The 16,024-nt window shown below is 37.0% G+C and overlaps 1 protein-coding gene across 1 annotated transcript in view; it reads right to left on the bottom strand.

Annotated features, from left to right (window-relative positions):
• The window catches only part of POLR3B (RNA polymerase III subunit B), a 74,084-nt gene that overhangs the window by 39,108 nt on the left and 18,952 nt on the right, over positions 1-16,024 (bottom strand). Inside the window, exons 11-18 of the mRNA XM_062602709.1 lie at positions 15,188-15,304; positions 14,565-14,699; positions 8,981-9,142; positions 6,119-6,319; positions 4,900-5,062; positions 3,105-3,258; positions 1,290-1,364; positions 431-529 (exon numbers count right to left, since the gene is read on the bottom strand). Coding sequence (XP_062458693.1) covers positions 431-529; positions 1,290-1,364; positions 3,105-3,258; positions 4,900-5,062; positions 6,119-6,319; positions 8,981-9,142; positions 14,565-14,699; positions 15,188-15,304 — 1,106 coding nt within the window. The remainder of the gene's footprint in view (positions 1-430; positions 530-1,289; positions 1,365-3,104; positions 3,259-4,899; positions 5,063-6,118; positions 6,320-8,980; positions 9,143-14,564; positions 14,700-15,187; positions 15,305-16,024) is intronic.

Below are 16,024 nucleotides of genomic sequence, written 5' to 3'. Positions count from 1 at the left end.
AAAGTGTAAATTGGTTGCTTAGGGACCCTCTACAGCCATACAGATTTTCCCAAATAACAGTCATGACATGCTAGGATCATGATTTAACACATGGAATCATTTTCCTTGTGGATTCCTATTGTATAAAATTACTTATAATGAGCAGCCCAATGATTAGAACAGAAGAAACAGGATATATCTTTAAGTATTTTGTAGTTTAGATCCCCAAAACCTAAACCCCTTTTTGTAACCACCTCCTGGATAAAATTTAGGATGCGTGTAAACAGATTTCTTTCTTTAGCTTTCATCTTGAGTCATTTCAACCAAGGAAACTGTACTGCAATGGAGCAGTGTGTGTGAAAACAGTAACATTATTAATATGGCTGCATTTCAGAGAGTCACCCTATGAAAACTTTTCCTGTACCAGTGTTTCATCTGAATGCATACTTACTTATTAACTGTATGTTCATATAGTGCAATGTTACAGTCATTTTCTTCATTCACATCCAAATATTCCACAAGGCCTTCGTGCAAGAAGTCTTCAAAATTCCTACAGTTAAATTAAAAAATTACACTACGAGTACTGTCTTTGCTTGTATTTCTGCACACATACATAAGACGTATATTGGAGGAATGTGATGTGTAGAGGTTACACTAGAAAAATACTTCTACATCAAAAGTTCTGTGCATTTGGCATATTTAAAGAAAATGTATTTTTTAAAATTAAGCCCCTTGCCCATTTACTGTTTCACACAGTCTGGCTGACCAATATCATTTATCTGAACAACTAAATAAAATCTTCCTGCATGTACTCACTGGCACTATGACTGAATAAATGTGAGCAAATTTCAGGGTAATCTAGCAAGTTTTTGTGATGGTTTGCAAAATTTAGTTAGAGCTAAATTTAAACACTTTTGTGTAAGTGTGCTACTTTAAACAACCAAACTAAGAATGTGCAAGGAGTTTCAAAACTAATTCTGAATCTGCCTAGTTTAGGGCAATCAAGTTGATATTCCTTCAAAATGTTTGATTTTTTCAATGAGGAGAAGGACGATACTGCCTCAGGCCTTCCACTTGCAAAAAGATGAGCCTGTGAGATGTATTTATTCTGCATAATTGCCAATTTCTTAGCAGTAAAAAGACCACCAGACTTAAGACTTTAAATCTCCAATACACCAATTATTAATATATCTAAGAGAGTAAATTTCTCTACATAGCTAACCCCAAAATACTGAAAAACTGACTGATTGAAGTATTTCCACACAGTATTTACTTAGTAAACACGAATATGGTCTGCTTGAATTGTGTACCTGTATCCCTGAGCCAGCTCTTCCATGTGCTTGTTTGTAACTGCAGGTTTTTGCTTCTTGACAATTATGTAGGGTCTACAATTAAAATAAAAACCATTATCATAACAAATATTTAGGCAGGTAACACATAAATACAGTAATTATTCAAACTTTGGTTTGATACACAGATATCCCGAACTGACATATTGTCTATGAAGTATCCAAAAAATTAAATCTTAACCAGAAAAGTTAAGATTTCGATTTTGAGGAGGAAGTCTCTTTCCCCCCTCCAAATCTTTAAACTAACGTTTTATAAGTTTTACCTTCACGTCTTGTGGTTGGTTTTAAAAGATTTCATTTCCCAATCTACAAATATAAGAATAGCACTTAAGTTCTACGGACACTCTACTTCATACAACATTGGGTGAACAGTTTGTGCTTAAGCGTCCACATGCAAGAATGCATTTTGCTGTTACTTACATAATGTAAATTACAGGCATTTACTATGGGTGACCTCAGATAAATCCATAAATTTCAACAACACATGGATCTCTGAAGGCTTCCTTACCACACAAAAACACTGACACAAAGGATGGCATGCAAGAACGAAATGTCAAGGGCTGTTGCTGTTTGGACAAGTTGCTCTTATAAAGAGCAGCAAATAGCTACAAGATACTTGTGGAGTCCACTCTGAAGTCTAAATAACAGTTTGAAGACTACTGTCAAATGGTTAATGGGGGTAGCTGAACAATTGCAGGGTGGTGTTGTCACAAAGCAAACTTGGTAAACTCCTGGAAATCTACATGATATCACTTGTCTTTATATCACAAATCAGAAGCTTTGCTGCATCTCCAAACCTGCAGAATGGCCGATATTAGCCCTGACTGGAGAAGTGTTTTCTCTGTCACTGAATATGCCCCTACTCTGTATCTCTTGAGGCATGATTAACTGATAGTTTGTACATGTACTATTTTGGAGCCTCTAGTGTACCTCCTGCTTTCAACATATTCTGAAATTCAATTAATAATAAGGTGGAATGCCAACTGTAGTTGTGACTGTTGCTTCTTTAAAGTACACACAAAATATGCACACAAGTAGTCAATGCTAGTGTGCTACCCCCTTTTTGAACTAGTTGCACACTGTTACCATAATGTGACCGGAGTTTCTATCCCGCGCTATAAATGAACATGATTTTCTATCTCAAAATGTTATGTTCCATTCTTTGTCATTTTAGACACCCAATTCCTTTCTGCTTTCCTATGTCTAATAAAGCGCAAACGCATCTCAAGGCAGAGAGCTTCCTTACTGGTTTACTGAATTTCCTACCTACATAAGGGTAAGCAGTGAAAAAAACCAAAGTATACTTCTTGGTATTATAACAAACAGGTATACACACCTGAGGAAGTTTTGCACCAGGAGTAAAGACAATGAGTAGTTTCTCATTCTAAAACATGATACCACACCCATGGGATACCAGACTAATGGCTGCTTGTTTCTCACTTCACAGGAAGCAAAAAACCCCTCCAAGGACATTGGATATTACTAGAGTTGCCAATCAGGTTGATTTTAATCCCTTCTCACCCTTTTTAAGAAGATAAAAGAAAGAATTTGTTTTGAATTTTGTTTACAGATAAACCATATTTCTCTGGGCTTTTGTTCTTTTTTTTAGGTTGCTTGACTATATAGGATGTTTTTCAGACCTGTTTTGAATGAGGGCTATTTATGCAGAAAAAAAGATGGTCAAGTCCTACTGAATTTGCTTATGTAAGAGTACCCATGGATAAAATGATGTTTATAGTAAGTTCACTAGTGAGAGAATTCTGACAAGACGTTTACCTGCACAATCTCCCTCCATCAGAGGAAATATAGACACATCTGTCACAAAGATTTGTAGAGATGGACACAAATTCATTGATATAACCTGCCCGACGCATTATCCGAAACGTATTGACTAATTTCTGATGATCACGTATGACACCAAGGATGTTACCTGTTCAGAAAGAGAACAAATTCATTGTGCATTCTTTGCATATCCAAAACTCTACTTAGAAATTCTCATCACATCTAGCGTGCATAGAAGTACTTCCGACCTCTTGCAAATAACAGGAGTTGTCATAAAACTTCCCTTTTCTGACATGAATTAAGAATTGGCTCTTTTTCTCTCAGGAAACATAAAACCCCTAAGTATCAGAATTTCACAGGTCATCTATCTATTTGCCTCCAAATAGCTTCAGAAACCATCTTTCTTCATATATGTTTCTGCTCAGGTGCCCATTCAGCAACTGGTGTACAAGCAAACAACACTTCTGAAGTCTGTAATTTCACCTGTGTTGAAATGAATCCAAGGTTTCCAAGAACAGACCAAGGAACTGTCCTGCTGCCTTGTTAGAAATTTTAGAAAGACCTGGTATTTTTGATATATGTGATCACTCACAACAGCATCATAATTCCTCCTTCAGGAACTTAGCTCAACAAGTTACTGCTACTTAAGTAGGGCACTTTAGTGCATAATTAAGTACTCTGATGTACTTAAGTATGATGAACAAGATGAGTATCTTACTCTCTTGATGATGAGTATTTTACTTTCTTAATGAACAAGAGAGTAAAATTCATTTAGAGTCACCTGACCAAAGTAATCTTAGTATGTAAAATAAGTGTGGTGTCATTTTAACCAAAAACTTTAAGGGAGGAGAAAAAGCATAAGAGTGTAAGGAGTTTATAAGACAACAAAAAGATCTTTATAGCTTAAATGATTTGCACTTAAAAGACTTTCTTCCCTCTTGGGTTACAGTTTTAAATCAGAATCAAGTCAGTCATCCGCAAGCCTGAAACTTTTTATGGATTAAACCTACAAACTAGTAGACTGAATAGTAAATTGTTTTGCCTCACTTACTACTTGAACACCTACATGTAGGAACACAACTACCTTGTTCCATACAACAGATTAAGCTTGTGAAGGAAGAGTCTAATTCTGCTCTGCACTCCCCTTTGGAAAATATAACAGAAAAGAGTGCACGTGGTTTCACTGAACCTTATCTTTAACATACTGCTGCAGAAAAGCAGCGCAAAGCAATGCAGTTTGGTCAAGTGTTGATTTTATGTTACTGGGAAAAGGCAGGACTGAAGAACAACTGCTGTTTAATTCAAAGGTAAATGGAGAACTTATTCATGGTGACAGACATTAAATACTGGTCCCTGCAAGTAGATGCTGTTGACAAAGGGTTACTGTAAAAATCATAGCTGTGGTTTTTAACCTGTCAATATTTTGAAATGTGATATCATGGTACCTGTAGATGTAGAAAGCCATAGAAGGAACATAAGCGTGCAGAGAAAAACACGTATGTCAAATCATCCCTTTAACAAAAAGGCCTATTTTCCAAGGTCTAATTTTTTTCTAACCATTCACAAAGCAAGTTGCCCTTTAAAAGGTAGTTTTAAAGAGAGTAGCATTGCTAAACTTTGCAAACAACTGGTGTTTCCTTTCTGTTTTTAAAGGCACTTGTATGAATAAGTATAAAAATACATAAAGATTACAGCAAAATTAAATACTTGCTGTGAATAAAGCTCTGAACATGTAAACCCAACTCTCCTTCAGCCACAGATCAGTCAAGACTGCTGAAAAGTTACATACCATTAAGGAAAACAAGGAACACATTTGGATATGAAAGTTCTTCACCACAGAGCAAGTTGACATCTTCAACTCCAAGATTACTAGCTAATTTAATAATCGGGCCATCTTCCATATCTGTAGTAATATGAGTCATGAGGGCAAGGTTTTTAACCAAACCACAAGCCTAAAATGAAAAAAAAAAAAACAAAAACAACCCAAAACCAAAAACCATTTTTTATCCATTTTAATCCAAAGTATTACTACTAATAGTGGTAACAGTATTACTAATATTAACTGTACTTATGAAAAAAAAGTCTAAGCATAAAGTGAAAGAAATAAACCAAATTAACTAAACTGAAAATTAGAAGGGAAGAAAGGAAGGTTTTTCTCTATTACACTGAAATGTAATGTTTCAGCATTTACAAACTAATAAAAAATACAGGTGATGAAGTTGTAGCTCTTAAGTTATCCAACCATGTATAACCCTTTATTTCTCCCTTTAAAGCAACAGCTACTTAAAAGCATAATGGAAATACAAAATCAGGCTACTTATCAATTTGCCAAACATCCAGTGTGTTCTAAAAAAATTTCAACATTTTAAAATGAAAAATATCCAAATATCTTATACAGTGCAATTTTACTTCAGCTGCTTAATGAGACTAGCTCATATTAACTACATATTTATGCCAGAAAGTTCAAATTTCCCCCAGTACTTTCTACCCAGGGGAAAAAAAGAAGACTGCCACTATCAAACATTTGGTTGAAAGAGCTGGATGATGTCTTTAAAGTAAAACATATAACAGTGTTCTCCCTCAAACTGTAGGGTAAAGCTGTTTCTGTAATAATAAATGTTTCTAAAAAAATTGCAGGTTGACAGTGCAATTTCAGAGTAGAACGTTTATTACGGAACAAAAGGGTAAGAGTTTAGGACTCCTCTCTGTTCTGATCAAAAGAGCAAAACTGGAAGGCTGCATGTCATTCCCATGCAGCTGAATGATTTCTGAACAGTTTCCAGACAGTCCTCTCAGGTAGGATTAAAAAGGCAATACAGTAAGGAGGACCAGGATATAAATAGATGGAATGTGAGAAGACATAGAAGTTATCAAGCTAAGGTTAATTATTTCTCCAGACACCTCCTCATCAGAATTCTTCCTCTGATAGAGGCTCACCTGTTTCAAAATAAACAGTGTCTCCATTCCTCAAGACAAGTAATACTGAAAGCAAAATAGAGTTTCCTCACCTCTCCTTCAGGAGTGTCGGATGGGCAGAGCATCCCCCACTGAGATGGTTGTAGTGACCGAGGACCACTCACTTTTCTTGTCTTTTCAAACTGAGAAGAGATTCTAGTCATCATTCCCAGGGCAGATATATAAGATAAGCGAGACAATACTTGCGTCACGCCTTGGCGGTCCATTTTGAATCTCTTCAGAGACCAGTTTCCCTATAGAACAAAGTGACTGTTTCAGAAAAGTTATTGCAGTTTATCCCTGTCTCAACAATATCTTTTTTCAGAGCCTAGACAGATATGAGCAGTTTTACACAGCAAATGATGCCCATTTATATAAAACAGATTTCTAATTACTTATCTGCATATAAACTACTAATTCTAACATACTTGTACTAAGTATTTTTAAGTTTAAACAGAAAACTGCTGTCAGATAAGAGGATATTTTTGCTAATATATACTCAATCACACCAGGATTCTTGTGTCCCTCACAGCTAAATGAATACTCAAGTTTAGCTAAATTAAATTATTTCCTGTTCTACTTTTATAGACTTTTTTAAATTCTTTTTTTTTAAAGATATTTTGAGTGAAACACACTTTTACAATAGATCCCACAAAGTTTCAGTTTCACCTTTTTCATGATTTGTTATTTTTGTAGGAAATACAAGCATTCAAGCCTGACATCAAATGCATCTGTATGCTTTTGAAGTCGTTTAGAATCCAGAAGAAAAAGACTCACTGATATATCTTCTCATAGAAGAAGGGTGGGGGGTATTAGGCTTATCCGACTTCTCTGGTAAGGATGGCCACAGATTTCATGTTTGAGGATCATCACATGCTGTATCACTTGTGGGTTTAATTAGGATGACAGAGGAGTTCAGCGTATGTTGTAGGACACGGTTATGTCTCCATGCCAAGCAGATTTAATAATCTCTACTGTAAGACCTTGAAACTTGGTGCTACAAGTTTTGATGTCCTGACATCTACTCCATATACAGCTCCAACACCTGAGTCAGTAGATAGAGCAAGTTTCTGTCCCAACTACTATCTACCCCAGCCACCATGTCACCAGTCAGTCCAAATGCAATGAAGATCTCAAAGGTAACACTTTCCCAAGGATTGCCTTCTGCTAATTTGTTGTGAGACCATCCCCAGTGAAGAACTTCGTACTGAAAACTCCTATGAACTGAAAGCTGCTCTCTCGGCGATACTGGATGATTCTGCAGATGCTGAAATTAGGCCTGTGGCGTTACTGCCTGACCTACCCTCTCTTCTGTTATTTTCCAGGGTAAAAAGACCTATAGCAAATATCATTGAACACCACCATACAGTTGATGCAGAAGTGCTATGAATGCTTTTGCATGCTTCTGATGTTAATTATGAATTTACTGAGTTATTTTATGTTCTTTGAGACTATCATTGAAGCATTCTGGAGAGATTGGAGGTTGTCATTTCCAAGAATGATTTTTATGGTATTTGCTTAATCTCTTGAATAGTATGCACTGGGCATTGTTCCTGAGAAATTATTTTCAATGCTTAAGAGCAGATGGGGTTTAACTGCTTATGTGGCAGTAAAAAAACAAAAGTCCAAAGACAGTGGAAGAAGGAAGACTTTACAATATGTACTGAATAGTTTGCAGATTTATCTCTGTCAGTCCAAATGGAAAAACTGGCACCAGCTAGGAGAAAGCACTAACATTTAGAGAAACAAATCTGTCAATTGTTTTGGTTACGTGCACTGTACAAATTTAACTACATTTGGGGCACTCATAAAATTAAACAATGATAAGCTTTAACACTGGGATTTGTAAGTAACAGACTGTTGGTTGTTTTGGATGCAATTTGTATAGCTAATTTTGTTGACAAGTACTGAAGAAAAAACTCAGTTTCACGCTAAGCAGAAAAGCCCTCTCAAGGGTTCCACATATTAAAAATTAAGTTGCACAATTTTTACCAGCTACTAAAATACTCAGACTAATCTAATTTCTTAAAAAATCGTGGATTTCAAAGTCACTTAGAAGCTAGGAGCTAGATTTCAGGAACCATCTCACAAATCACTCTTGCAGATGTGTGAGGTAAGAAACAAAGCTAGTAATTGTATTTTTATTCTTGTCCACTGGCGCAAATGAAAATATCCATTCTGGTAGAGGCAGACACAGGCTAAGATCTAATCAAGACAAATACTTAAAGGTTTAAGTATGGGGTTTTTTTTGCATGTAGCAGTTTTCCCTGTTAAATACTTCAGTATCATTAGCAGAGAAGTACTTATTTCTACGCTGCAAGTTTGCTCATACTAGTGATTTCATATCAACAAAAAGGCGCCACCCTTAAAGAGCTCAAAATTCAGGTTGGTTTCGGTTTTTTTGCCTACATCCCCACCCCAGTTATCTTCTGTTCATGATGTTTTCCTGCTGTTTTTCAACCACCTTTCGGACAGATCATGTAATGTGACCCTAGCTAAATCCAGGTAATCAAAAAATACCATGAACCACTTAGTCAAGTAGAACCTAGAAGGCAGCAAGTTGGATAAATACCAATATGATCACTATCTTAAATCTACTTGTTTCTACCATTCCTTCACAAACACTAAAACATCACTTTGAAATAAATGGTGGAATAAAAAGTGGTTTGATGATTAATGATTCTTCAGTGAGTTCCAAAGGCCCTGCCCATGACGGAGTTTTGTAATTTTAATCTGTAAAGAATGTTAAATAGAATCGCTTTTATGGTCAAAGATGGTAGTCATCAGAACAAAATTTATACATTTCCACAGAATCATAGACCGGTTTGTGGTGGAAGGGACCTCAAAAATCATCTAGCTCTACAAGGTTTCTATGGTGGAAAAACTTTACATACTAGAATGAAAGCAATACTTACTGTGGAGATGGCATTGACCATGCCATTGGTGATCTGGTCTTGACGCATATGCTTCACGACATCAAACTGAGCTGCACGTTGCTTGGGGATTACCTGGTCAGCAATCTTTTTCAGTTCAGAGTTGAATTTTTTGAACAAATCTTCAAATAGGAGAGAAAGAAGCTGGAAATAAAAAACAACTGGATTAAGGCAAAAATTATACTTCTCCAGGGCTCAGAAATAGGGGGAGGGTGGGGATGACATAAATACATTTAATATTTCTACCTATATACTTCTTGTCAGTTAAAAAAATATCCTCTCTGCTTCTCAAATGATGTTTTTCTCACAAGATTTTTGCTTTGTTAAATTAAACTGCAATATCAAATTATAATAGACAGCAAATCAAGTAGAAGAATGGCCTAAGCCTACACAGTCATCTTTTTCTGGTTTGCTTTAATTCTTCCTTCACAATATCTTAGCCTACCCATCAATAGGCTATCAATTCACTATTTTTCCTAAACTATCACATTCTAATCCATCTGATCTACTTGTCACAAGCTTTTAAAGATTTAATATCCTAAATGTACAACCCTGAACTATGCACAAGATTTGAAGACAAGACCAGCTTCTATTCTAATACTGGATGGAATAATTGCAGTAAAGAAGTAAGTGAAAAGTCACTTTGAGATTTTCGATCATTAAAACTGAAAAAAGGCAACTTAAAGTGCCCATTCCTAGGAACTACTTAAAATGGATAAGACAGACACCCAAGCAACAGTTAACGGGCCCTTAGGGCAAGCAACTCAGCAGCAGAGTCTGGAAGCAGTGCAGAGTTTGCAAGAGCAGACCGAAGCACAAGAAGTGCACAGTTACCATTCTTTCTGGAAAAGCAGAACTAAAAGAGGCATTTTTAGGGGCCCAGAAGCAATCTCTGCTCTTGACATCTGGCAAGACGTATCTCAGGTTATGGAGGCAGCTTCCTCACTCAGATACACTTTTACTCTGCTACTTTCTGCCCATCACTATCTATGCAAAACCAGTTACAGCCACAGAGTCCACCTGATTCAACATCCTTTTCTAGAAGTGCTACTATCACTGCTATGTGAGTAAAGTCTACAGTTTAAGCAAAGAAGCTATGTAACACAGCAGAACTGAACTAAAAACAAAACAAAAAAAACAAACAGCAATACAACCTTTTAAAAGTGTTGCAATTTAACCCAATTATTTCCTGTAGATGTATACTAATCAATTCTAGTCCTTAAAATAAATAAAAGGAAAAGGCTACCAAAGTTGGTGATCTGACTTTTTTTTTTGCTCTCCAATATGCCTTGCTTCTGCAGTTTGTTCAACCTCTCCTTGCAGACACTAACAGCTTCCCAAAACTGTTAAATCTGCATTACATGATACATTTTAAGTGTTCACAATGATTAGCTTTGCAAGCAAGGAATGTGAATTCTTAAAGCCTGGCTCTCCCATCCTGGGACTCTATTTTACAGCAGCTCCTAAGTGTCAGAAGAACTACAAATGCAGCAGCTACCAATGCCAGAAACAATAGTTTCCAGTATACAAAGCATTGTAGGGCTGAACAAACTAGGTATTCAGCCACCACAAGCTAAGACATTCTAGAGTCAGTTGCACTGTTTAACTTTGTACATGCAGAATTAAACTGAATTTTAACTGTCTCCAACAGACATAATCCAAACTTTTCCTCACCTTCTGGAAATAAGAAAGCAAACCACTCATTTCTTTGTGACTGGGATGGGTCACTAGCTTTCATTTGCTCGCCTCTGTCTACATGCCTCAGATAGGCTGACCAAAGCACTCCGCAAATGACACTGTAAAGCAGCTAACTAACTAAATTATAAGCTACTCTTCTCACTGGCATCACAAATGCATTTAAGAATAAAAATATAACAAAATCTGAGAACTCAAGGCAGATATGTGATTTGCAAGAAATGCTCCCAACGGCATTCATGGACAGCAAGACTCAATTATCTTCAACAGTCTACCCTACAAGATATAAGGAACACGTAAGACATAAGGAGGTGATCCTACTCCTCTACCCTGCTCTCATGAGACCTCACCTGGAGTATTGTGTGCAGTTCTGGTGTCCTCAACATAAAAAGGACATGGAACTGTTGGAACAAGTCCAGAGGAGGGCCATGAGGATGATCAGGGGACTGGAGCACCTCCCGTATGAAGACAGGCTGAGAAAGTAGGGATGTTCAGCCTGGAGAAGAAAAGGCTGCGTGGAGACCCCATAGCAACCTTCCAGTATCTGCACAGTTCTAAGATGTCTTGTCAAATAACAACTACACTCTTTTGAACTCAATCATGGCATACATTTGATCTCAACAGGTTTGAGCTGAATTTAAACATTTAACAAAACATTCAATAGAACATCCAAAAAATTCACTTTAGAAAATTTCTCATATGTGATTTCTTGACCATAAAATTGCAAAAAATCCCCAAATTCCACATGCCACAGCGATTATAAAGCCACACCATCCTTCCTCTTCTCTGAACTAATACAGTAAGTTACACCCCAAGTACATAAACTTGCTACTATCTGCCAGTCTGAAAGGCGTCAGTTTGCTAATTCCACTCCCAGACTTGCGGTCTGTAAGAGCTCTGACTACCTGGCAAAGCTGAGTCTCACAATAACTGCATTCTTTAGGTCAAGAGCAAGAGATTAAAGAAAAAGGATGGAATGCCAGTGATAATATTCAATGGATTTCGTAGTTAGTCCAGGGCGTTTCAGCCTGCTTCAGACAGGAGCACTAAAGAGCAAATTATATTTCAGAAAAAAAAATACTGACAGCTCATCAATTGATTTTCATTGAAAATGCTAAGAAAAATTAATAAAGAAGTTAAGCTGCTGAAATACAGTTTCACCAATTAGCTTAATGTCAGAGAATTCTAATTAGGCGCCTTGAGATTGCTATTTAGCGTTTAAGCCTTTAGAGTGCCAAATTCTCCTTTTCACACAAACTGGTTGCAAAATTAAAGACATTAGGCAGCCTTAATTATATTATCAGAACAGCTGGGATTAGGCAATCTCTGAAGTCAAGGCGGTATTCTTTTGTCACAGGGTAGAAATCCCTTGCTTTCCAGGGTGCCGGATTTTGGTGCTGTTCCATATCTCACCCATACAAAGCAAGCTGCATTAGAAACAAAAAAAAAAAAAAAAAAGAGGACAAAGAACAGAGTAATGCTTAGCAAATAATGAACACATTAAGGAAAGAGAAAAGGTAGGTGAAAAGATTAAGCCTGAATTCGGTAGGTTTTGCTAACACCTCAGCTGGCACCTGGCCTACCGAGCCTCTAGTGGCAGAAAGACTATGAAAAAGCTCCGTAAACCAGCTTGGCTAGCAGATACAACTCTGTTATCTAAAGCTAAAGCACATTTCATACTCTCTTGTCCCATGGGGTGTGAAATTAGCAGCTATTGTTTTCACACATCTTTATAAACACAATGCCTTTTATGTCTTTACATTGTTTAGACCGCTATGTTTTTCTCCTCACATGGGAATCTTTTTTCTGTCTTTATTAAAATTTTATATCAACAGGATTTTTATTCCAGGAACATGCTGGCATTAAAAAACCCCTTCAAAAGAGAACACACACACCCCCACACACACCCCCTCCCCTCAAAAAAATACCCTGCACCAACCATTTTATCCATGCAACCTTAGCTAAACACAAACATTTAGAAACCAGCAAAAAATCTCTACATTTTATAGTCTGTAATCCAATCAAATTAATATTACACTGATAATGTGGCAGAGAGGAATTAGAGTGTTCAGTTTGAAATGAGCTTTTAAAATATCACAGGGGAGCCAGAACTACTCTTAATCAAGTGTTACAACACACCACACCACACACACACCCCAGCACAGTTCTCCTTGATGCAGAAAAAATATGCACTGGCTTTGTTATTATGATCCTCTACATTTGAAATCTCTTCCCAGTTAATTTAAAAGGACTTTGGTTCTTAACAACTGTGCGAGCAGAGGCCTTTTTCATACAGCTTGCAGAAAACCTTTTACCTGCTCTACCTTCTGCCTCTAAAAATATTGGGAAAAACCAAATTACTCCTTCAATCCAGTTAAATAAGAACAATATGATGTCAAAGCAACAACTAATTTTATTGATTACAGTCATACATTACACCAGAATCCAAATAAATCTGTTACAGCTTAAAATATTTGCTCCATTAGAATATTGCACTAATGTCCTCTTATCACTCCTTACCTTTACAAATATGTCCTGCTTCAGCACAAAAGTTTGATGAACAGTAAACACACTACTTTCAAGAAAGGATTTTTTTTTCCCAATAGGTTAAGAGGGGTTTCTGTTTCCCTTGCATTTGTGCTTAGAGTGTGTTCAAGAGCATCATCTTAGTTCCTTTAGAGAACTAGGAAGCAAACCATGTGTTTTTACTCTGAAATGTGTTTTTACTCTGAAATGACTGCGCACTCTGTGTGTTCACATGTGTGCAAGGAGGACAGGGCAGGGTGGGGAGGTGAATAGAAGCATGAGACAATATGCAATCACACATCTTAAAAAGTAAAAGAAGATGAGAAATTCCACTGGATACAAAAAAAAAAATGAATGCATATTATTACTTGTGCTACAACAGAAATCCCAATGCAAACCATAGGGAGAGCAGAGATGCAGTTTCTCCAACCTGGTGCATTACGTATACCTGTCCGAGGTTCTGATGCATGATCAATAACCAGAGATTATACTGACTGCCAAAACTCCAACTTAAGTTAAATCAGAGCACAGCAAATTAGTCCAATCCTAAACTAAGTTAGTTAATCAAATAATCACACATAGAAAGGAAAAATCCATGCCATGGTAAAGAAGCAGTTCCTTCCCCTGACAGGCAAATTCCCACTGCGTTAGGAGAACATAATTTGGCCAACAGCTGTGAACTGCCACCCTCTCTGGAAAAGAACATTGCCAGTCAAACACCTCAAACCATTCTCTCCTTCACAGCCCTTTCTCACTTCTACCTTCAGTGTCAAAATTCTGCAAGCAGAGAAGTCCACACAATCCACTTTCATTTAGCTGCTTAAGCCAACTTTAAACCATTCTGCTAGTTCATGCTGCTCTAGAGACCAGAAAAGCAGATGACAACAAATAAGCAATCCTATGGGCTTCTGCAAATTACAGGAGGCTTGAGTGGTTGTTCTGTGAGCTGCTACACAAGCTGGGTTCCCCATAGTGGGAGAGCCTAGAGCTGACACACAGCCACCTACTTGGCTCCAGTTTATTCTATTACCCAGTTGCTTAGTTGCAGGGACGCTGGATCTCACTGCTGCCTTTTTGGCACTAACATTGTTACGATGAATACCATATTTACACTGCTCTGTCCATTCATATGGTATAAAGAGGCAATACAGAAATGAGGACATAATTTCTTAATCAGAGAAGCATATCTATGAGTCAACACAGAAAAAAACCCAACAAAAATAAAATGAGAGGAAAACCACTTCAGTCAAGAAGACAGGGATGCTCCGTATTTTGCATCTTTTAAAAGCAGACAGTAAGAAAAGCTTACTCTTAAGTAAAAACTCACTCTTAAGTAAAAACTCACCTGCCCTGCCAACTCCAAACGTTTATTTCCATAGTAGTCTCTGTCATCTACTTTATTTTCTCCTTGAGCCAAAATTACTCTGCGCACCATCACTGCTGTGTATATGCACTTGGCACGAAAATTGAATTCCTTGACCTGTAAACAAAACAAAACTGAAAACATACTGTTGTTTCAGGATCAGTTCCTTACTTCTTACTCAAACATATCCATTTAAATCAGTGAGTAATCTGACTGACTGAGGAGTTACAAAAGGGATTTGTGCACATTACATTCTTAAAAAAACCTAAAAGTAATAAACAATAATGGCATGGAAACAGATTGTAAATGAAAACATATCTGAATAAAAGTACAGATCATGAGAATAAGACCTGAACTAACAGCTGATATGCCTGGCTATGCAGACAAAAATGCATTGTATGATACATAGTTCAACGGTACAGCATTTCATAAACATAAAAATTACTTTTGACTCAATCCTAATCTTTCCCCTTATTTTGAGGATGATTTACTTTATCTCAGATACTAAGCATTCAAAGACATCTTCCCCTGCCAACAAAGCTCAGACCATAAAAAAAACATGCAAATTTACATCAGTTTTAAAAAAACAACCCAACATTACATACAAGAACATGGGTCAGAATAGTTGATGCCAGCAGCTCTCGTGCTTCTTCCATCTTTGTTTTCTTTGGGCCTCCCCACATCCTTTGCCTTCGTACTTTATTTCCAATGTACTTCAGTGCCTGTCAATGGTGGGAATTAATGAGTCAATGTTAGAATTGTAACCTATGCAAATACGCACATGCATGGAGATTTGTATGTATTCATCAGTCCGTACAACCCCTTTCTACAGACGATGCAAACTCCAAATAAAGAGCAAAATATGAAACATCTGAGTGAGGCTAATAAAAAAAAAAATCTTGAAAATTAACACAGTAAACACATAACATGTTGTTTACCAAATGGAATGGGAAGCAGTGGAAGAGCAATACTAAAATACTAAAAGAAAGGAGATTGCAGATATAGGAAAAAGGATTATAGAAATTTCAGAGATGTCTAGTTTATTCAGTTTGACTTTCCACCTTTCTTTCGTATACTTGCTAAGATTTATTCAGATATTAAACTGTGAGGTGGCACTCACTGTTTAATAGGAACAAACACTGCTGTTTGGTACCTACATCTGTCTCAAAAAGTACAACGATTAAGGATTCTTATTCTCTTGTCAGTTGTCCAAGAAATTGAATCAATCTCCAGAATTCAGGATCAGATGAGGGAAAGAAACTACCCAGGTCCACACAGGAAGTTACTGACCGGACATGAAGCCATGCCCCTTACGTCAAAGAACTACCCTCTCCACTAAATAACAGGGTATCCTTTCCATCTGTTACCTTCTTCCGCAAATAGCTCACTTTCATTTAATTTGACATTTCATGCACAGATCAACTTCCGTATTTCTGTTTTTA

Source organism: Pezoporus occidentalis, unplaced genomic scaffold (assembly GCF_034315485.1).
Source record: "Pezoporus occidentalis ecotype Australia unplaced genomic scaffold, CSIRO_AGI_Poc_V1 ctg78, whole genome shotgun sequence".
Lineage (NCBI taxonomy): Eukaryota > Metazoa > Chordata > Aves > Psittaciformes > Psittacidae > Pezoporus > Pezoporus occidentalis.
This window is presented reverse-complemented; position numbering and strand designations above follow the sequence as displayed.